This window comes from Aphelocoma coerulescens, assembly GCF_041296385.1.
Source record: "Aphelocoma coerulescens isolate FSJ_1873_10779 chromosome W unlocalized genomic scaffold, UR_Acoe_1.0 ChrW_unloc_scaf_1, whole genome shotgun sequence".
Classification (NCBI taxonomy): Eukaryota; Metazoa; Chordata; class Aves; order Passeriformes; family Corvidae; genus Aphelocoma; species Aphelocoma coerulescens.
Genome location: NW_027184080.1, coordinates 8,215,890 through 8,239,568, shown reverse-complemented (window position 1 = coordinate 8,239,568; position 23,679 = coordinate 8,215,890). Strand labels below are relative to the sequence as shown.

The 23,679-nt window shown below is 46.1% G+C and overlaps 1 protein-coding gene across 1 annotated transcript in view; it reads left to right on the top strand.

Moving 5' to 3' along the window:
• LOC138102736 (mothers against decapentaplegic homolog 7-like) overlaps positions 1–23,386 on the top strand; it is a 59,229-nt gene extending 35,843 nt beyond the window's left edge. Inside the window, exon 4 of the mRNA XM_069000492.1 lies at positions 21,560–23,386. Within this exon, the coding sequence (XP_068856593.1) occupies positions 21,560–22,098 (539 nt within the window). The 3' untranslated portion in view covers positions 22,099–23,386. The remainder of the gene's footprint in view (positions 1–21,559) is intronic.
• Positions 23,387–23,679: the final 293 nt, after the last annotated feature.

Genomic DNA, 23,679 nt, shown 5'->3' with positions numbered 1-23,679 from the left:
AACAGCTGCAAGTCTTCAAACTCCCTCTTTGTTCCCCAGGCCTTTTCTCACACAAGAATTTTCTCATGGAGAGTTTTTCTCACACAGGCCTTTTGCTTGCAGGCTCTTGCTACAGTTCTTTTATTGATCCCAATAATTCTATTTCCCAACATTCATCCTCTAAACCCGAGCTTGGTGTCTGCGTTGAGGGGGGCTGTGACCCCAGGGTTGGCATGGCCCCTGGCTTCTTGTGGCTTCAGCATCAAAATAGGATTTCTGGGGATTTTCCACATGGATCTGCATGCCTGTGTGCCTATCGGTGTGGCCCAGGAATCTTAAAAATCCCTGTGGATGTTGGCAGCAAACCTCTGGAAAGGTCTCCCCTCTTGAATCATCCCTTTATCCCACCTGACTGCCATGTTGAGGCTTGGGGAAGGGATTCCTGTCCTACTGCTTCTTTGAAACAAGGGAAAAGTTTTCCCACACCTTTGAGGGGAATAGAAGGAGATGCAGATAAAGAAGGTTCTTTAAATGAAAACTTCAAAAATAATTAGACTGACTGTATACTAAACAACAGCAAAGAAGCCCATTTACTGTAAATATTATGAATGGATTTGGCTGGCTAGTTTATCCCCACCCTTCCTCTAAGTCTTTTCTCTGGGCTGAGTCAAAATTTGTCCTTCAGACAGCATGGTACTCTATAATTTGCATGACTGATGGAGGCCCAAAGGCTGGTATGGAGGAAACTGGAATCAGCCAGCTCCTCTCTAACTGCTGGAGACAGGCAGACAGGCATTTTTGGTGTGTGCCTGTGTATTTCCTGCCTCACTTTGTAGCTCCAGCCTTATATGGCTTTTAAAGAAAATGGGCACAAAAAAAAAGGTTCTTCTCAAGTTGATTTTAGCTGTGGTAATTGATTAATCACCATAATTAGACAGTAGCAGTGACTAATAAGATGTTTATGAATCAAATTTCTGGTTTGGTGCACTCCATTAAATCAATGGTTTCGCTTTGGTTCTTTCTTTGCCGTCCTTTGATGCAGGGGAAATCAATCACCCCATATTTTTCAAGCTTGGACATTCCTCCTGGGCCAGTGTAGTGGTTTGGTCCAAAATACTCATTACTGTTTACCTCCTGTGAGATAAGAATTAGGAGAAATGCAAAGCAGGCACCAAACTTGAAAGAATATAAAGAAGTTTATTAACAGACCTAAAAGAAGAAAAAAATCATACCACACCTTCAGAACACTTCTCCCCCTACCTTCCTCCCTTCTCCCACTGACAATGTAAAAAGACAACGCTTGAGATGTTCAGTCTGTTTACCACTTCCATAATAACCTTGTTCAGTCCATTTAGGAAGAGGAGTCTCTCTTGTCCATGCTATGAAAACATTATCACAACGAGACAGCCGCCCGGGTTGGTTCTCTGTTCACGTGAGTCCCTTTCCCCAACCTGCAGCTTTTCCCACAACTGCTTTCGAGGGTCCACTCTTGAAGTTTTTTGGGGTACAATTTTAAGGTTGAGCCATTCAGAAACAAAAGTTCTCTTCACCCATCTCTGGGAGCATTTCATCTCTGAGAACAGAGGCCCTTGTCCTTCCCTGGGAGCAAAGGGTCTTCCTCATCTTCATCGTTAGGACTATCTCTGGGTGCATCTCTAGGAACTGAGGTTTTCTCCTTTCCCATTTGGAGCCAAAGTCCTCATCGCTTCCACCTCTCCCTGTTCAAACTTCTCATGAAATTACAGCTGCGTCAGCATCTGCCTATCTCAGCGCAGGTGCTTTTGCTCACAAATATGAGTCGAACACTCCACCCCCCATACCTTCATGAAATTACAACGGGTACTCTGATATATCATAGTCCATCACCACCATAGCTTTACAACAGAATTTCAGCTTTAAGCATCTCCTCTTTCTCTTCCCTCAGGTTTTCAGCTCTTCACAGCACTAAAGTGGTTAATCTCACCTAGGCCTTGCAGCTGGAATGAAGCTTATCGCTGCTGGTCACATGATCTCTGCAGGGCAGCTTCAGCTGAATCTTGGCCGCACTGGAGAGGGGGAGCTGAGCTGCTCTGGCTGCCCATAGCAGCGCTGGGGGGGGGGGGGGGGTTCCATGGGTGGAACAGGGCCCATCAACTCCAGGATGGCTTTGGCCCGGCCAGGCCTGGCCTGAGCAGGGCCTGGGCCGGGCCCACTGGCCCCGCATGGGGCCCGCAGCCAGCTATCCCAGCACCGGAAACGAGACAGAGCTGTGGGGGGGGGGTTGCCTATTCTTAAGTGTGGATCACAGAGCCGGTCAAAATTTTAAGTGGCTGTAGTGGTTTGGTCTAAAATACTCATTACTGTTTATCTTCTGTGAGATAAGAATTAGGAGAAATGCAAAGCAGGCACTAAACTTGAAAGAATATAAAGAAGTTCATTAACAGACCTAAAAGAAGGAAAAAAAATTATACCACCTTCAGAACTCTCCTCCTCCCCCCACCTTCCTTCCTTCTCCCACTGACAATGTAAAAAGACAACCCTTAAGATGTTCAGTCTGTTTACCACTTCCATAATAACCTTGTTCAGTCCATTTAGAAAGAGAAGTCTCTTGCTCGTGCTATGAAAACAGTATCACACCGAGACAGCCACCCACTTCCAAATATTGTTCAGTCCATTTAGGAAGAGGTCTCTCTGCTCGCAATGTGAGTCCCTTCCCCCAACTTGCAGCTTTTCCCGCAACTGCTTTCGAGGGTCCACTCTTGAAGTTTTTGGGGTACAATTTTAAGGTTGAGCCATTCAGAAACAAAAAACAGAGGCCCTTCTCCTTCCCTGGGAGCAAAGGGTCTTCCTCATCTTCATCGTTAGGACTATCTCTGGGAGCATCTCTAGGAACTGAGGTTTTCTCCTTTCCCATTTGGAGCAAAAGTCCTCATCTGGTTCATCTCTCCCTGTCCAAACTTCTCATGAAATTACAGCTGTGTCAGCATCTGCCTATTGCTTACGAGTTGAACACTCCACCCCCGATATCTTCATGAAATTACAATGGGATACTCTGATATATCATAGCTTCACAACAGACTTTCAGCTTTAAGCATCTCCTCTCTCTCTTCCCTCAGGTTTTCAGCTCTTCACAGCAATAAAAGGGTTAATCTCACCTCGGCCTTGCAGCTTTGCAGCTGGAATGTTGAATTTTTCTTATCGAAGTGGAGGGGGGGGAAGAGCTGAGCCGCTCCGGCTGCCCACGGCAAGGCAGTGGGGGGGGTTCCACGGCTGGAACAGGTCCATCGACTCCGGGCTGGCCGTGGCCCGGCCCGGCCTGGCCCAAGCAGGGCCTGGCTGGGCCCACTGGCCCCCGCACGGGGCCTGCAGCCACCTGTCCCAGCGCCAGAAACAAGAGAGAGCTTGGGGGGGGGGGGGGGGGAGTTTGTCTATTCTTAAGTGTGTATCACAGAGGCGGTCACAACTTTAAGTGGCTTAAAGGATTGTCCATATTCAAACTGGCCAGCTGATAGGTTCTATCAGCTCCCAGAGGAAACTGTAAGCACCCCTTAGCAAGGACATCCCTTCCGGGACTATGCTTGCTAACCCATGACAGCCAGCCTTGGCATTTGCCATACTGGTGCCCAGTCACGAGGCTTTTTAGGTCTGTAACAACATGTTTGCAAGGACCCTTTCTCACTTTATTTTCTTGCTATTATTATCCTATCCCTAAATTAACCCTCAAAGGTCAGGCCTGCGTTCCGGGTTGGGAGAAGGTTGACTCAAGGTACCACCCAAGTTGGGGTGGGAACTTGAGAGGATCAGTCATCTCTACCCACTTTCTAACCCAACCTTGTGTTTGACCTGATTTCACAAGAGGGTTTCCCAGCTGTGGAGAAGGAGACGGAAGTTCTTGGTTGGATCACAAGGGGACTGAGCAGAGCACTCCCAAGCTTGTAGGTTGCCGCTAACATGAGTCTGAACCAAAGAAACATTTCCCTAGAAATATCAGGAAATCCCAGACTCCTTTCCCTATTGGCTTCTGCCACATTTTATCCCCTTTGTTCCCATCAGACTTGCAAGGTTACAAATCCATTGGCAACATCTTGGCTTCTGGATATCAGTCTTTAGAAAATATCATCCAACTGAATTCTTGGGGGGAAATCAATTGGACATTTATTTTCACGGAAGGTTGACTGATTTTGCTAGGAGCAAGGAGCTATTTGAATGATTAGGTGGACAACTTGTTAAAAAATTTAAGAAATAATCTTAAGACTCTTTAGCCTGCATGACTACTGTCTATGATGAGTAATAAGAGCTGCCTAGTTAGACATAGACACAAATTTATGGTCTAGCCTGTCAATCTGCAGATTAAGGACTCCATAAGTACCTACTGACACAATGGGCTGTAATAGCTCCTAAAGAGATATTAGGGTTTATTGTGTCAATAGTCCACTGATTAAAGACTCCCTAAGTATATGTTGATGTGACTGACTGCCTCAGCTCTTTGAGGGCTCTTGTGTTGGTGTGGAAGGGCCCCATGGGCCACCTTGGGTGGTGGCATCCCTGCAGTAGGTAAGGGTTTATTTTCTCTGCAAACAACAGGAGCTTAACAAATGACCATCCCATCCTCTAAATTAGCTTTTCAGAAACCATCCCAGCCATCAAAAGCTGGGGGTGACACTGTCTAGCCCTTGTGTGTAGGGAGATATAAAAGGTTTGGGGCAAATATTTCTATGGGTAGTGTCTCTGGGCTGCCACAAACTCTGTTAAAGGCACAAAGATCCTTTTCTGCAGCAGGATATATGCTTTAATTTAAATGTTTTTCCTTTGTTTTTTTAAAGCATACCTGTAAATCTGTCTTTAAGGATTTTTCTTGGGTTTTTTTTTTTTTTGTTTGTTCTCCCACCCAAATAGCCTGTAAATTATCTGAGAAACTAGAAAGGAAGTAAAATTTCCCTTTTTGTGCCTGTTTTTCCTTGTTTTGATGAGCTGTGTGGTTGCACATTGTTGGGGTTTTGGGAGTTCCCCTTCTGTTTTCTCTTTTTTTTTTTTTCTCTTGAAGAATTTTCCCCATATATGTTGCCGGGGCGACAAATTGCTGGGTACTTGGGAGAAACAAAAGACCTGGCCATTGAGGGAGGAGTCCAACGGGCTACTCTTTTTCACCTGGGCTTGTGGGCTGTGAGTTCTCGGTGTTTGGACGGGGAGAGAGGCTGGAAGGAATTCGTCAGCACAGCAGGCTTCTGCTTTTTCGGCTGCCTTCCTTCTACTGGATTCCCAAGCCCGCCTTTCCCTGCCCTGCTGGGAGCCGGGCTGTGGCCGCCCTGCCCCCGCCATTGCTCCGAGCCTTCGCTATTCTGTAGCCCTGCACACCCTGCCTGCTGAGACCTCCGGGGGGTTCCCACCGCAGCTCCGGAGTTCGATACATCTCGTCTGCCACCCGGGATTTGTGCTCGTCCCTGCTGTTCCAGCCTGCTGTTCCCGAGGGTCCAGCCGGACACCGGGATCGGCTGCCCAGGGGGTTTGTGAAGCCTTTGTTCCATCTCTTCCCGGGATCCCAAGCCGCCAGCGCTGCATGCTCTCCGAGCTCGCTCCGAAGCGCCCCCTGCAGCTGCGGGGGAACCATCGCACCTGCCCTGCTCGCCAGGAGCCGCCAGCGCCCCTGCCAGCTGCGACCGAAACTGCACCGAAGGGGAAAGGGCCTGACAGCCGAGAAGGCTGGCACTGGGTTTGTGATTGTTTTGCTGTTACTGCCATAGTTATTGTTGTTTGTTTGCCTTGTTATACACATATCTATATATATATAATAGTAAAGAACTGTTATTCCTGTTCCTCATATCTTTGCCTGAAAGCCCCTTAATTTCAAAATTATAATAATTTGGAAGGAAGGGAGTTGCATTTTTTTTCTTCATTTCAAGGGAGGCTCCTGCCTTCCTTGGCAGACACCTGTCTTTCAAACCAAGACGCATCATGCTTGGTGTTTTCCTTGCCTTGATGTTCGCTTCTTGAGTAAGAGTTCAGGGAGGTGTTTTTCCTGAGATCCTGCAAAACCAGCACTTGCCAGTAACATGAGGGGCAAAACTGCAACTGGAGTGCCACAAACTGTCCTGAGAACAGTCCAGAAGAGCATGCAAAAAACCATAAAAAGCTCTGGGGTTTGTGTCTCCATCTCTTCCATTTTAACAAGCAGGAGAAGATGGGAGTCATGGCTCTGCCTCAGGCTTGCAAATGCCGCTTAAGTTCAGCCAAGAGAGATTATGGGGCATGAGATGCGCTGAGCTTGGTCTCAGCTTTGGTCCCAGTCAAATGACATGTTGTACTGACACTAGTCCAGCCAACATTTTTAAGCACAATGTGCTGATGGATAAAGGAGGAAGGACCATAGGTTCTTCTCTTCATTAGTGGTGCCCACAGTATTTATTTTCCAGCAGAGAGCTGCCTCCTGGGAACATAAGAAGGACATGGACCTGTTGGAGAAAGTCCAGAAGAGGCCATGAAGGTAATCAGAGGGCTGGAGCACCTCTCCTAAGAGGACAGGCTGAGAGAATTGGAGTTGTTCAGCCTGAAGAAGAGAAGGTGCCGGGGGGACTTTAGACCACCTTCCAGTACCTAAAGGGGCTACAAGAGAGATGGAGAGGGACTTTTGACAAGGGCATGGAGTGACAGGACAAGGGGGAATGGATTCAAACTGACAGAGGGCAGGGTTAGATTAGATATTGGGAAGAAGTTATTGATTTTGAGGGTGGTGAGGTACTGGCACAGGTTTCCCAGAGAGGTGATAGATGCCCCCCATGCCGGAAGTGTTCAAGGCCGGGTTGGATGGGGCTTTGAGCAACCTGGTCTAGTGGAAGATGTCCCTGCCCATGGCAGGGGGTTGGAACTAGATGATCTTTATGTTTCCTTCCAACCCAAACCATTCTAGGATTCTATGATCTCCTTGCTGCCCCAGGACCTCCCATCTGGGTCCTGGCCCTTCTAGGAGAAGTCCATAAGACCAATCTGCTTTTGGTGCTATGATTTCTTGGTGGACATCTACAGTAATTTATCTGTTGCCTTTACCTGTTCATGTTGGATTATTGGTTGTGTGTGCAGTGTCACCTCCACAAGTGGCCAAGGTGAGGGTACCACAAAACCTGAACATCCTGATCTAGTGGAAGGTGTCCTTGCCCATGGCAGAGGGGTTGGACTAGATGGCCTTTAAAGGTCCCTTCCAACTCAAACCATTCAATGGTTCTATGAAAATTAGGAGACTTTTGTTAGTAGTTCAGGGTAGATGATACCATGGTGAGTGTTGCATCAGGGTTGATGTTTGGTCGGAAATCCAGCCCTAGGGATCACAGAGGAATGAAGGAGAGGAGAGGGTGAGATGGTGAGAAGTTTAGGAAGAGCATGAGAAGATGCATTGGGTCAAAGGTGTGCTCTTAAAAAAAATATCTATAAATGTATATATTATATATATATATACAAATTCATAGTTTGAAACACTTCTGCAATTGCATAATTTATTTTCTGTCTAATCCTAATATCATTGAGGAAAGATCCAATTACAGACATTTAAAAACCTTATCAGGAACACAGTTGTATTCCCATTTACAGTGACAAGTTGTTATTATTGCAGATATCAGTGGTGATTTAGATAGTTCTTGACTTGATTGGCTTGGAGTAGTCCCAGCAGGTGAGATAGCTCACTGTGTGCTAAACTTGATGTTTCCTCTCAAGGTTGTTGATTACAGGAAAACCTTTAGCTATGTCAAAACAAAACAAGCAAAACAAGAGACCCAGCCTACCTCCCCTTTACATTCATGAACTTGGCACCAGGACAAGGCTGAGAGCTGAGAACTGGACAGAACCTGTGTTAGTTTTTTTATTATTGTAATTTAAATTCAATTTTGATAAAATGTTTTGGTTTTTCCTGAATGAAAAAAAAAAAAGAACTTTTTCTTCCCAAACTCCTAATAAAACTGCTGGAGCTTGGAAAGAAAAAGTATAGATGACATGGTTTCATCATCTTAAAAGTGTTCATGTGTCAAGGAGAAAAGCCACTCCAGAATTTTCCTGCCACTTCCAATTGATGGGAGATGTGAGTCGTCCTGCCACAGCTTGGGAGAACCAAGCATGGAGCCATTACTGATAAATTTGGGTGTTTCCATGGTGTGAATCTCCCACACCCACCTTCATCTGGACTTTCTTGGTTTCAGCAGCTTTTAATTTTTTGTGGTTATTGCTTTGGTGTCCCATCCTCCAGGATTTCTGTATGGATGTAGCAGTTTCTGCAGCATCTCTGCCCAGAGCAGGATGATGCTCCAAGCCCACAGGCAGCATGTGCACACTCAACGCTAGAGAAATCCTGGCTGTGGCCTTTTACTGAGTGATTTTGAGCAGGATTTGATGTTCATGAGGGTTGAGGCAGGTGGTGGGAAGCCTCACAACCTCTCGTATTGGGTGATGTATTGGGAAGTAGCTGGTCAAGTCAGGTCAGCCCCTCAGGAAAATTCAGGAGGGTATAAAAATATGGGGAAAAAATGAATAATGTGGTTGTGCTGGGGCATCACTGGTGATGAACATCTGCACCAAATTTCCAAGCAATGTTGCCCCAAAGACTTTGGGGGCATCAAGGCATTGTTTGATTTCTTCCCTCTGTGCAGAACTGCGCTCTGCTCTGGATGTCTGTTCTCTGTAGACCCAACTATGAATGATCAATACAACTAATTCCCTAAATTCCTGAGAGCAGAGTCACTTTTCTTTCAGTCCCTTTCCCTTTTTTTTTTTTTTGTCCTCTCAAAATAAGCTTGCACAATATGCTGAGGGGGCTTTTGCAGGAACTCAGGGAAAAAAAGAGGGTGCATCACCTTTGGAAAAAGGAGCAGGTAACTCAGGAAATGTTAGTGTTTAAGGATGTCATTAGGTCATGCAGAAGGAAAATTAGAGAGACAAAAGCTCAATTAAAACTTAATCTGGCCTCTTCTGTAAAGGATAATAAAAAGCGTTTTTATAAATACATTAATAACAAAAGGAGGGCCAAGGAAAATCTCCATTCTTTATTGGACGCAGGGGAATATAGTTACTAAAGATGAGGAAAAGGCTGAGGTACTTAACACCTTCTTTGCCTCAGTCTTCAACAGTAAGACCAGTTATCCTCAGGACAACCAGCCCCCTGAACTGGTAGACAGGGATGGGAAGCAGAATAGACCCCTTGCAATCCAGGAGGAAGCAGTTAGAGACCTGCATAGCCACTTAGATGCTCACAAGCCTACAGGACCAGATGGAATCCATCCTAGGGTGATGAGGGAGCTGGCAGAAGAGCTTGCCAAGCCACTCCACAATTTATCATCAGTCCTGGCTAACTGGGGAGGTCCCAGATGACTGGAAGCTGGCCAATGTGATGTCCATCCATAAGAAGGGCTGGAAGGAGGATCTGGGAAACTAAAGGCCTGTCAGCCTGACCTCAGTGCCCAGCAAGGTTATGGAGCAGATCATCTTGAGTGTGATCACACAGCACTTACAGGATAACCAAGGGATCAGACCCAGCCAGCATGGATTTAGGAGAGGCAGGTCCTTCTTGACCAACCTGATCTCCTTTTATGACCAGGTGACCTGCCTGGTGGATGAAAGGAAGGCTGTGGATGTTGTCTACCTGGACTTCAGCCAAGCTGTCTCCCATAGCATATTCCTGAAAAAGCTGGCAGCCCTCAACTTGGACAGGAGCACTCTTCACTAAGAACTGGCTAGACAGCTGAGCCCAGAGAGTGGTGGTGAATGGTGCCACATACAGTTGGCAGCCAGTCACTAGCAGTGGCCCCCAGGGATCAATGTTGGGCCCAGTACACTTTAATATCTTTATTGATGATCTGGATGAGGGGATCAAATCTACCATTAGCAAATTTGTGGATGACACCAAGTTGGAAGGGGGTCTCAATTTGCTGGAGGGTAGGAAAGCCCTGCAGAGGGACCTGGATAGATGGGCTGAGGCCAACAGCATGAGGTTTAACAAGACCAAGCGCCATGTCCTACACTTCAGCCACAATAGTCCCATGCTGGGGACAGGCTGGGGGGAGAATGGCTGGAAAGTGGCCCAGCGGAAAAGGACCTAGGGATGCTGGTTGACATCTGGCTGAACATGAGACAGCATGTGCCCATGTAGTCAAGAAGGCAAATGGCCTTCTGGCTTGTATCAGAGATAGTGTGGCCAGCAGGACCAGGGGAGTGATTGTCCCCCTGTACTCAGCACTGGTGATGCTACACTTCGAGTGCTGTGTCCAGTTCTGGGGCCCTCACTACAAAAAAGGCATTGAGGTGCTCGAACATGTCCAGAGAAGGGCAACAAGGCTGGTGAAGGGTCTGGAGCACAAGTCCTATGACGAGCAGCTGAGGGAGCTGGGGATGTTTGGTCTGGAGAAAAGGAGGCTCAGAGGGAACCTTATCGTTCTCTACAACTCCCTGAAAGGAGGTTGTAGCCAGGTGGGCATCAGCCTCTTCTCCCAGGCAACTAGCAACCAGATGAGAGGACATAGCCTCAAGCTGTGCCAGGGGATTTTTAGGTTGAATATTATAAAGAAATTCTTCACAGTAAGGGTGATAGGTATGGGAATGGGCTGTCCAGGGAGGTGGTGGAGTCATCATCCTTGGAAGTGTTTAAGGAAAGACTGGACATGGCACTTAGTGCCATGGTCTAGTTGACATGGTGGTGTTTGGTTATAGGTTGGACTTGATGATCTCAGAGGTCTTTTCCAACCTAATTGATTCTGTGATTCTGTGAAACCATGGAAAATCCTAATAACCTAGTGATAGCAGCAAATGGAGGGATGCTTAATAATGAAATAATAGTGCAGATGTTTATAGCATTAAACATTATCATTGTTTGCTGGAATATGAGAACACTCCCAGTTTGCTGGGAGTTTTCCAGGCATTTAGAAAGGGATGTGTTTGCTCCAAGGAGCTCGTAAAAAACAATGCTTTTAACTCAAACAAGAATCCCAAAGCATTGGGTGATGTGGCTGCAAATTTCCTGGGATATGGGTTTTTTGTGAGTTGGCAGCCGGCAGAGATGGGAGTTGAATAGTGGGTCACTGCCATGACTCCACGTTGCACAGGGTGAACACACTGGGGTGTTTTGGGGCAAAATCCATCTATTTGCTTCATTTGCCCAGATCCATGTTCATTGCCACCAAAAGTCTTTTGGGGAAAAAAAATGTCCATCACTGTAGGAAGCATCTCTGCATCATTTTTTTCCTCCTCTTCTGCCTCTGCTGCCCAAGTGATGCTACTGGCTTTTCCCACCTCTTTTCCCAGTGGATGCCAGAATCAGGAAGGCAGGTGAGAGCAGGGAGGCTCTGCTGGGGTCCCAACAACCATGAAAAGCAGCTTTGGTGGCAGCTGGCAGGGAGGCCTGAGACTACTTATCCAAGCTCAACCCTTATATTCTCATGTGTTTTGACTAGACATCCAGTCAACAGCCGAAGCCCACAAATGAAAGAGGTTCTGACATATTTATACTGTGTGCTGATATTGTCTCCTAAAAAAAGTATCCCAGATTACCTAAGACTTGTCCTTGAGGTCTGGTCACCCCACATCATTGAAAATCCTAGTGGGATTCATTCATGAACTTCCAGCCCTCCATAAAGGTCTCTTCATTCATTGCCAAGGCAGTTGGTTTTTTGTGGTTTGGGTTTTGTTTGTTTTTTTAATGTTCTGGCAATTAAATAACTCTTTGTAAACAGCAATGAGCTACTTGTTAAGTGGTCTTCACTAATGCAAGCACAAATATCAAGTGAAAAAGGCTTTCCCCCCCCCACTGCTTCCTGAAAGGGATGCTTTTATGTCCAAATAAATAAAAACCTATAAGAATTTCAGCATGTTCAATGTGTTGCTCCAAAATTCCCTCAACTGCTGTAAAACAAAACCCCAGAAGCTCTGAGCATCACTGGCAGGCAGTTGGCAGGAGGGGAGTGATGGGTGGTCAAGATGAGGATGGATGCAGGAGCATTCCCCCCATGGATTGAGGAGCATCTCTCCAAATTCCTCTGTCTCCTGAGCACTCCCCTCCTTAATGGGTGGAGGAAACACTATCCTGGGGATGTTTCTTGCCCAACTGGGGGCACCCCATTTGGGTTAGGGGAGAGGTAATTTAAACCACCCATTTTATCCCCCTTCATTCCCTTGTGTGGTGCCAGGTTTCAGCAGGATATAAAATTATTGACAACAAAGTCTTGGGAGGCACTGAAAGGGGGAGGTGGAAGGACAAACTGGGGCGCACCTTGATGGATGCTGTCCCAGGGACCACCCCCCCACTGCTGGAACTCCCATCCCCACTTTCACCCAGAAGTGAGGGTCCCTATTTTGGGGCATACGCAGCCAGGCCCATTTTTAGTAGCTGCCTCCAGCAACTGGAAAAATATTTTCCTCACTGGGATAGAAATGAGGAAATTAAAAGTGTGTGGCTGGGTTTTGTTTTTTTCTCTTAAAAGCACAGTGAAGGGCTTGAAGCACAACTCAGAGACAGGAGAAAAATGCCTGCACTGGGGAAATGGGCTTATTAATAACAAAAAATTAAGAAAACAGGGCAGCCAACATGTCGCTGCCATTGCTTATGCTGGGCAGAGGGGTTTTGGGGTCCACAGAAAGAGCTTTGGGGTGCTGGGTCACCCACTATTCCCATTCCCATATTTGCTCCCATGCTGCAGGGGATTATTTTGGTAGCACTTACTCGCATACCAAGCTTGATTTTTTTTTTAAAATGCAATTATACAGATTAATAGTTCCCAGGTCTTAACATGACTACCAAGGCTGGAAGGAATTACCTGCTGAGCAGTGCCAGGCTGCTAGGGATCCTCCATGAGGAAAAGGGGCCTTTTCACATTTCTCAGCCCTCCCCCCTTTGCTTTTTCCTCCTGCAATGTATCCCTGCTGCTTGCACAGGATAGCTATGCCCAAGGAAGTAAAAAATAAGGTTACATGAATGAATTTCAGGGGGGGGGGGGGGGGGGGTTAGGCCATTTTTGTTAACAAGTGTGAGATTTTCGGTCCCCACCATCTCTCAGTGCTTCCCACAAGTTGGGGCGTCATCCAATGTCTCCATCCTCTCAATCACCCAGTGTTGCAGTGGGGTCTCCTGAAACATGTATCGGACAGCGAGGCCCGTGGAAAAGAAATAGGGACCAATTCTTGATAGATGTTTTTCAGAGATCTTTATTCTCCAGCCACATGGCTGAGGTCCAGCCCAAGAACCCTTAATCACGGGACCAGCAGGGTCCTTCTCTGCACAGGGGAACCCAAAGCAACCAATGGGGAACGAGGTTGACCAGGGAGTAGGGAAACCCCGTGCCTCTACCCCAGGGTTCCCTCCCCCCGGACCCCACGCCAGGGGGGAGGAACCCCAACAACCCAGGCTCTGCCTATGGGCAGGGAAAAGCCCTGTGAACTAAAGTAGGTCAGTCCTTGTGATGCCTTGTCCTGATCTTAAAATCAAGAGTCCAACACAGTTAGAAGGGGAAAAGGGATTTTACCTTGGTATTTATTTTAACGATCCTTAGGTGCACACATCCAGGTCAAATGCACCGAAATGCACACCGCAATGCACATTCAAAAGGTCTGGTATAACATTATAGGTTTTACTGATTAGCATATCTATCAAAAATTCCCCAATGAGAGGCTTGAATGAGCCCCCCTCCCCAAGGAGCCTTCCCCTGGATGGTTCTATCTTAGTTTACAGAATGTGTTCTGGAGAGGACCTTGGGGTCTGGGGCACACTGATCCCTAGCTACGAAGCTTCTAAAATGTTTAGTCTCTCAGCTTGACAAACAAGTCCAAGAATGTAGGGAAAAGCACTAAGAATACAGAAATTGTAAAAAAGGTATAACAGGGGTATAAAAGAAAAGGCAAAAAATCTTCATGGCATCATTTCCCCCCTTTTAGAGACTAACAAAACTCTACCTTGTCTAGTCTCTACTCTACTCTACCTTTTACCCGCAGAACCGGTTTACACAACCGGCTGCTCCACAAGCTATTACACAGATAATAACTACAATTACAGCTATTATGAATATTTATTTTACCCAGGCCCGGTTTGGTAACCATAGGGTGAGGGTATCAAAAATATGATCAAAATTTAAGGTGTTATTTCTAGAAGCTACTTCATGTAGAATTTGAGTTCCCTTCTGAATTTCATCCAAATCTTTCTTAATTCTCCCACTTTGGTCCACATAAGAACCTTGGACACATTTTGGACCGCAGTCTTATGCAAATCATGGGGTGAACCCTGAACCATGGTTACCAGTTGGGCAAACAGCAAACATGTGAAAAACAGTTTAAACTGCATCTTTCTGATTTGTATCAGTCTCTGTCTCCTTGGTAGTTTTGGGAGCAGAAGCTTTCTTCACCCTGGAGTAATGAATCCACGATCCCTTGCCAGCAACCTTGACCGCAGTAAAAGTGGTCAGCAAAACTTGGAATGGTCCCTTCCACTTGGCTTGCAAGGGGTCGCTGTCCCACCACTTGATGTAGACCCAATCTCCAGGCTGGAATGGATGAGCAGGTGTGTCCAATCTTATTGGTTTGGAAAACACGACGAATCTCTGGAGCTTCTGCAAAGCGGAACTCAGAGCCATTAAATATTTATGCAAATCATTTTTACCTCTCATATGAACTTCACCTGGAATATGTGGAACCTGGTATGGCCTGCCATATAATATTTCATAGGGACTGATGTTGTCCCTTCGCCTTGGCTGTATGCGGACTCTCAGCAAGGCTATAGGTAGGGCTTGAACCCATGTCATGGATGTCTCATGACAAATCTTGCAAATCTGGGTTTTGGGGGTCCCATTCATGCGTTCAACTTTACCACTTGCCTGGGGCCTGTATGGTGTGTGCAAGTCCCAGGTAAGTCCCAAAATCCTGCTAACTTCCCCAACCACTGTTGCAACAAAATGTGGTCCCCTATCTGATGACATTCCCAAAGGAACCCCAAATCTTGGTATTATGTGATTGAGCAAAGATTTCACTACTTCTTTTGCTGTGTTGGTGCGACAGGGGAAAGCCTCAGGCCATCCACTGAAGGTGTCAACCAGTACCAGTATATACCTGCATCCCTCTGCTTGGCATCTCAGCAAAATCTATTTGCCAATAATCTCCCGGGAGATCTCCTGTTTTTGTCACTCCTAACACAACTCTCTTGCTTGTGTCAGGGTTGTTTTTACAGAAGGTTTCACACTTGCTTGTTACAGATTGTACAATATCAGTCATCCCTGTCCCTATCACTACTTTCCTCAAACGTTTTAAAAGATTTTGTGTTCCCCAATGGGTACTTTCATGCTTTCATTGGGCTATTTCCCGAAGGATCAGGGGTGGAACTATGATTTGTCCTACCGGGGTAACAGCCCACCCATCTTCTTTGATTTCAGCCTTAAGGAACTTAATTAATTTGTGATCCCTCTGATTGTATTTTGGGGTAAATGATGACAAATCTATCTCTTTCTGTGGTACCACTGCAAAAATGCCTTTTTCTGCAATCCCCCTGGCTGTTTTGTCAGCAAAACAATTTCCCAGTTCAGGGACTGTTTTCCCTTTCTGATGACCCTTGCAATGGACGATAGCCACTTCTGTAGGCTTCCAAATGCTCTGTAAAAGTGCAAGAATCTGTTTAGCATGCTTAACCTCATTACCCTGAGCAGTCAGCAGGCCATGTTCCTTCCAAATAGCTCCGTGGGCATGCACAACACTGAAGGCATATTTGGAATCAGGCCATATGTTCACCTTCCTCCGCTCGCTCAGTTCTAGAGCTCTCGTTAGTGCAATGAGTTCAGCTTTCTGTGATGATACATCTGGAGGCAAGGCTTTTGCCTCAATGATTTTATCTGAGGTGGTTACGGCGTAACCGGTCATCCTCCTACCATTTCTCATGAAGCTGCTCCCATCAATGTACAATTCCCAGTCTGGATCCTTCAAAGGAACATCTTTCAGGTCTGGTCTGCTGGAATAAGTTTCCTTTACTGTCTGCAAACAATCATGCTTAGGCACACTGTCAAGTAACATGGATGATAAAAACATTGCAGGGGTTACCACAGTTGTCTTTAGAGTAACATCATCCTGTTCTAATAACACAGATTGCTATTTGAGCATCCTGCTAGGGGAGAGCCAGTGTCCCCCCTTTTGCTCCAGCACATTTATCACTGCATGGGGTACATACATGACAATGTGCTGCCCAAGGGTGAATTTACAGGCCTCCTGTATCAGAAAGACTGTTGCTGCCACAGCTTTCAAGCATCCTGGCCAACCCTGGGCTACATTGTCTAGTTGTTTTGAGAAATAGGCCACAGCTCTTCGCTGGTCTCCAAGGTGCTGTGCCAGTACCCCCAGAGCAACATTCAGTCGCTCATGTGTAAAGAGTTCAAAAGGTTTAGTCAAGTCTGGCAGCCCCAGAGCTGGGGCTGACATCAGGGAATGTTTCAGCTGTTTAAATGCAGCCCTGGCATTCTCTGTCCACATGATTGTCCCTTTTTCAGCTGCTTTAAGGACCTCATATAAAGGTCTCACCAGTATACCGTAGTTTGATATCCATAGGCGACACCAACCTACCATTCCCAGGAAGGCCTGCATCTCCCTTACGATATGGGGCTCTGGAAGTCGACAGATGGCTTCCTTCCATTCTCTGCTGAGTTGGTGATGTCCACAGAAAATTTCCAGGCCCAGGTATACTACTGTTTCCCTGGCAACCTGTGCCTTCTCTTTCAAGACCCGATACCCACTTTGGCCTAAAAAGTTCAACAGACTTACAGTGAGCTGGATGCAGTCATCTCTCGTCTTGGCCACTATCAAGATGTCATCAACCTACTGGAGAACTGCTCCTCCTGGTTCTTGTTTCCTCCAGTCCTCCAGCTCCTTTTCCAGCTGGTTTCCAAATATGGTCAGGCTGTTTTTGAATCCTTGTGGTAAAACTGTCCAGGTAAGCTGGGTCTTTCTCCCTGTTTCAGGATTCTCTCACTTAAAAGCAAAGATTTCTTGGCTATTCTTATGCACAGGAATGCAGAAAAAGGCATCCGTGAGATCTAAAACAGTCCTCTGTTATCTTGTTAATTTCCCTCAAATCCTGTACCAACCTGTAGCTTTTACCATCAGCTTTCTTTACTGGCAAAATTGGTGTGTTGTACCTGGATTCACATTCCACTAACAACCCAAATTTGAGAAACTTTTCAATCACAGGTACTAATCCCTTGCGAGCTTCTAATTTCAGAGGATATTGTCTCTGCCTTACTGGTGTAGCCCCTGCTTTGAGTGTGATAGTCACAGGTTCAGCTTTTTTGGATCTCCCAGGAGAATCATCGGCCCACACTATTTGAATGACAGCCTCTTCAAATTCTTTGGGAATTTTTTCATGGCATTCCTGTACAAGCATAGCAGCTGCTTTGATAATTTTAGATTCTGGGATTATAACTTTCACTCCCCCTTCCTTGGAAAACTTAATTTCTGCTTCCAATTTTTCCAAGAAATCTCTGCCCAATAATGTCATTGAGGAATTTGGCATATACAGGAACTGGTGAGTGACCCAGTGTTTTCCCAATTTAAATTTTAAAGGTTGGAGAAAAGGCCTTATTTCACTTACCCCCTGTAGCTCCGATCACATCCACAGTGTCTTGACTCAGTTTACCTTTTAAAGTATTTAACACAGAATACGTTGCCCCTGTATCAACCAGAAATTCAACATCATCATTCCCCAGCTTAGCTACAACCGAAGGCTCTGCTGGGGTAGTTACCTTCGGTCCCCGTCAGTCCGTATTTACAGTTAGTTCTGAAACTGGGGGCTTCTTTTCTGCTCGTGATGGACACTCATTTTTCCAGTGCCCCCGCTTTTTGCAAATTGCGCACTGGTCCTCAGCTAGGGGAAAAGGGGGACCCCTTTTTGATGTGTCAGATGACTTTTCCTTATCATACTTCTTCTTGTGGTGGGGTTTATGATGTTTATCTTTATCTGCTAAGTCTCTGTTCTGGTATACCTTCCAGGCTGCATTCAACAATTTACTTATGTCCGGTGGCCCATCTATCTTTTGCAGCTTTTTCTTTATGTCATTAGCAGATTGACCTATAAACAGGTAGGCCAGGTGGATCTGCTGCTCAGGTGAGTCAGGGTCTAAGGTAGTGTATTTTTGTGCAGCCTCTTTAAGCCTATTTAGAAATTCTGTGGGGGTCTCATTTGGATTTTGTTTGATCTCATATAACCTAGCCCAATTCACTGCTTTAGGAACAGCACATTTTAACCCAACAACCACCCATTTCTGGTATCGCTTCAGCTTTTCCATCTGTTCTGGGACATTCGGATCCTAGCCAGGGTTTGCTAGGGGATAGATGTCATTAACTGACCCTTGGAGACTCTCAGTTGCAATTTGAGTTTCTATAGCAGATATAGCAGCTTTGTTGACCATTTGTCTCTCTGTTTTATCCAATAATTCATCTAGCGTAACATTTAGATCACCCCAATCTGGGTCTTGGGATTTTATGGCCATTTCTACACACATAGCTACTCTCTCTGGGTTGTCCCTGTACTTCCCAATTGAGTTTTTCCACTGCTGTAATTCTCTGAGGGAAAACGGTGTCTTTATATAAATCACTCCTTGATTTCCCACAGACTGTCTCAGAGGAGCTTCTAATGCAAGTTCTTCCTCCCCCCCTTTACCTGCTTTGGACCTTGTGTGTTTAGCGACGGGACTGACTGCTTTCATAGCTTCTCGGGCTATCCTGCCCCTTCTTCTACCACCCTCCCCGTGAGAACCACCTGTATCAAAATCATCCCATTCGCTTTTAATTGAGATTGGTTCATTGGTTTTAAAAATTTTTCCAGGCGAATGTTGATCAGGAACTGTCTTGCTTTTTGCGGCAGTGGAGGGGTAGGGAGGCAGGGGCTGCAAGCAGCTTCTCCCGTCCCTAGCTCCACAAGAGGCGCCTGGGTCGGGGCCATCCCATCTGCCCTCAGCTTTAGCACTGGCCATGCCACAGGGTGGGGAGAGCGAGCAGCTCCTCCTGTCTCTGGCTCAGAAACTTGCAATTCTCTGCGCTGGCAAAGGTACTCAGAACCGCCTGTGCCCATTTCTGCCTTCACTTCTGTGTTCAAGGTACTCGGGGAAAGGTGGCCAGCCTGTCCCTTCCCCTCCCCCTTCCCCGTCTCTGCCTCTGGAAAAGTCAGCGGGTGGTGGCCAGTCTGCCCCTTCTCCGCCTCTGGGGCAGTCAGGGGGTGGTGGCATACCCGCATCTTTCCTGCCTCCGTGCCCACCCTTCGCCTCTGACGAGGCTGGGGGCGGGGGGAGGCCCCGCGCCGCTCCTCTGGCTTGGAGCTGGCCGCTTGCTCCCTCCCTCGCCCCCGCTTGGATGGCCGCGGAGGCGGCAGCGCCACCGGCGGTGCCACCGCTCCTCCATCCTGCACTTGTGCAGGCTGCCTTGGCAGCGGCGGCAACAGAGCCGTCACTCCCTCACCCCCTGCCCCCACCAGCTACCCCGTCCCTCTGTCCCCCACCCCACCTGTGCGGGCTGCCCTGGCGGTTGAATGGGGGGGAGACCCCCCTATCACGCAAAGCTGGGGCCACCACATCTAGATCTGTCTATCGATTTCTCTGTCTGTATTAGTATGCGAGTTAGCTTGCTGAGGCTTTTTCTTTCCCTTCTCCTCCTCAAAGTCATTTCCATATTACTTTTGTCTACTGCATATGCTTCTTCCCTGTTCAGATACATAGTAAAAAGTTCTGCATATCTTAGTTCACCAAACCTACGTAATGATCTCAGTTCTACCATCAGGTCAGTAATGATGTTACTTTCCAAACTACCATGGTGAGGCCAATTTCCTTGACTTAAAGTTGGCCAAACCCGTGTGGACAGTCTGATCAATTCTCTGGTGTCCAAAGTAGTTTTTCGCCCTGTCAGCCATTTCCAGTGTTTTATTATAAACTCTAATGGGCTGTTAGGAGGGATTTTTTCATTTTCATCTGAAAAAACACCACCCATGTTTGCTCACAGACAGGAAAACTCTGCCAGAGGGAAGCTTTTAACTCCGGAATTCAGCCTGCAATCTGGCCTTGGAATTCCAACTTCCCGGGCAGTTTATCTAGCTTACTACATGAACTACAGCAGTTTAAAATACTAAGAAGCAACTAGTTTTAGCAAACAGTAAATGCGCAGGCGAAAATCTGGTCTCAACAGGATTCAAACCCACAGCCTCCCGACGTCCCAACCAACCAACCTCTCAAGCCTCTGAGCCACTCCTGCAGCTGTGAGGGGTGCAGCCTCTGGGCTCTTGTGGACTCCACGGAGGGCGTCCCCTCTTTTCCACAGTTTGCAGGGAAAAGGTTCAAGCTTTCCCTTTTCGTGGGCTTCTCTGCCCCCAACCTTTCTAACCCCCTCGGAGATCTGCTTCCCTAGTGCTAGCACAATATCAGTAATATCGGTCCCCTTTTAACTCACCTTCCTTTCTGTGCTTCTGCCTTTCTGTGCTGGGTCCTAAAGTCTTGGTCACAGTCCCGGATCGTTGCTCCGGCCCCTCTGTAATTTGCGAGCAGTGAGAGGGGCAAAGCAAGATGTGTTCCAACCCAAGACTGTGAGCTTCAAGGTCTTTAGGGTCCCTTTGTGGTCGCCAGCAACTGATGCCTTTTCTTGGTCTTAAAATCAAGAGTCAAACATGGTTAGAAGGGGAAAAGGGATTTTACCTTGGTATTTATTTTAACGATCCTTAGGTGCACACATCCAGGTCAAATGCACCGAAATGCACACCGCAATGCACACTCAAAAGGTCTGGTATAACATTATAGGTTTTACTGATTAGCATATCTATCAAAAATTCCCCAATGAGAGGCTTGAATGAGCCCCCCTCCCCAAGGAGCCTTCCCCTGGATGGTTCTATCTTAGTTTACAGAATGTGTTCTGGAGAGGACCTTGGGGTCTGGGGCACACTGATCCCTAGCTACGAAGCTTCTAAAATGTTTAGTCTCTCAGCTTGACAAACAAGTCCAAGAATGTAGGGAAAAGCACTAAGAATACAGAAATTGTAAAAAAGGTATAACAGGGGTATAAAAGAAAAGGCAAAAAATCTTCATGGCATCACTTGACCCCTCTGATCCCATGGGGTGACCTTCAGTGTGGTTTTCTCAGCAGCACCTCATTTTTTCTCAGCATCTGTGTCCAGTAGATAGTTATTTATGGAAATTGATCCATTTTCTAGTGGGTGAAAATAAGGACATTTAGGGTGTTTGGTCTTGGTAAATGCAGCTGCCTGGAGCATCTCATCTCTCCTATTGCCACTGAAGGTGGTTCTAGTGATGGTTTGAGTGAGGGTGACTGCACCGTGGATGCTGCTGCTGGGTCTCAAGCCACTTTTGAAGGTGGACCTGGTGATTTAGGACCCATAACTCTAATTAGAATTAGGCGCTGAACTAGCACAGGAATTCCCCAAATCTGGGTCAACTTAAATGGTCCTAATAACATTGGTTTTGGAAATGGTAGATGTGCCATGGGCATTGGTATGTGCATGGAGAGCATCATAAACACATTGGCAGACAATGACCTGCCAGCATTGTGCCACTTTTGGGTCGTATTACCCCCTCTGGTGATAAATTTCTCTTTTTCTTCCTTTTTTTCTCCCATTCTGTAGATTTTCAAGTTCTTCAGCAGCCAGGGGATTGGTCGAACTGGTGCGTGGTGGCATACTGGGAAGAGAAGACACGCGTGGGTCGGCTGTACTCTGTCCGAGAGCCCTCCCTGGATATCTTCTATGATCTGCCTCAGGGGAATGGTTTCTGCCTTGGACAGCTCAACTCAGACAACAAAAGCCAACTGGTGCAGAAGGTCCGCAGCAAGATCGGCTATGGCATCCAGCTCTCCAAGGAAGTGGACGGTGTGTGGGTGTACAACCGCAGCAGTTACCCCATCTTCATCAAGTCGGCCACACTGGACAACCCCGACTCCAGGATGTTGCTGGTTCACAAAGTGTTTCCAGGTTTTTCCATCAAGGCTTTTGACTACGAGAAGGCATACAGCTTGCGGAGACCCAATGACCATGAGTTCATGCAGCAGCCATGGACCGGATTTACTGTTCAGATCAGCTTTGTGAAAGGCTGGGGCCAATGCTACACTAGACAGTTCATCAGCAGTTGCCCATGCTGGTTGGAGGTTATTTTTAATAACCGATGACTCAAGATGGAGTGGACTCATGGCATTTATATTACTTTGCTGCTATTATTTCCTTCTGAGTGCTTGTTCTTCATGAAAACTTTTTTGTTTTGTTTTGTTTAGTTTGTATGTCCCCCCCTCTTTGTTTTGAGAAAAACCTTTGGAAAGATTTTTTTGTGCTTTGGGGTAGTTTGACAAATCTATTTTTTAAAAGTGTAAATGACCAATAACTCAGAAGGGTGAGAAAATGGTGTGGGAGGGGGTGGGTGGATGTGTGGATTGCATATGATAATTATTCTATGCCTCTGAAAGGATTATCCTATGTGATCAATGGATTCAGAAGCCACTTGCTATATGCTACAGTTCCTTCTCTTGGATAAAACAAGAAGATACTTGTATTTTTTATGCACCACCTTCCCACCCCATGTAACGGTGACACCGAGACCCCTTCCCCAGCAGTGCTAACCCCACATTGCTGCCAAAGGATGGTGCAAAATCTTCCCAACCAGGTCTTTACCCACCCTTTTTAATTTTTATTTTATTTTTCTTGTTGCTGAGTTGACATCTTGTCACTGTGTTCAATCTTCCACTGTTTTTTTTATTTTTTTATGGTCATTAATGGATGCAAGGGGAGAAAACAACAGCAGAGAAACCTCTTGCATGGACCATGCTTTATAATTTGAGATAAGATGTAAAGCAACAGAAGCCTAAGCCTAAAAAAATACAAAACAAAGCAAAACCAGCAAAACAAATTAAAAACAAATGGGAAAACAAAAGAAAAAGTGTTCACAATAGTTGGTCTGTTGTAACTTCTTAGATCAGGTTATCCCAGTACCATCCAATTTGAAAATGCAGTTGTGCTTTCATTTCTTCTTGAATTCATACACAAGTATGATACTTCTACACTGTTCTTAGCTCAATGAGCATGTTTAGACCTTAACATAAGCTATTTTTCTAAATATAAAGGTTTAAATGAACAAGAGACCATTTTCATTGGAACTTTAGCACTGTAGTGCTTTGAAAATACACACAAAAAAGGACTCTTTAAAACCCCCTGAGATTTATTAAAGAAAAAAATGCATTTTATGTTATATATAAATATATTATTACTTGTAAATATAAAGACATTTTATAAGCACCATTATTTATGTATTGTGCAATGTGTATAAATGAGGGAAAAAAAGAAATATGCACTTTGCTTTAATATAAATGCAAATAACAAATGCCAATTTTAAAAAAACCCATGAGATTGCTGTTTTTTTCTATGGGTGTTATCATCCAGATGAATGTTTTTTTCTAAAGGAGTTTATGGTCCATTAAAAAATAAAAATGTACACTTGATCTCAGGCTGTGCCAAGTGTCTTTTTTAGTGTCAGGGATGAGGCAGGCAGGAGAGATGCTGCTCTAAGTGGGTACCACATGGAGTTGGTGAGGGGGGCACCCACCCCAGTCCTCTGTGAAACCATTCTGGTGTGGGTAGCACCCAGATAGGGTCATCCTGAGCTTTGGTCTCCATTGGGCTAGTGTGCATGTGGCTTTGGGGTCCTTGGCATCGTTGCATCCCATCAACCCAAGTCTGGAGGGGCTGGCTGCCCAAAATCT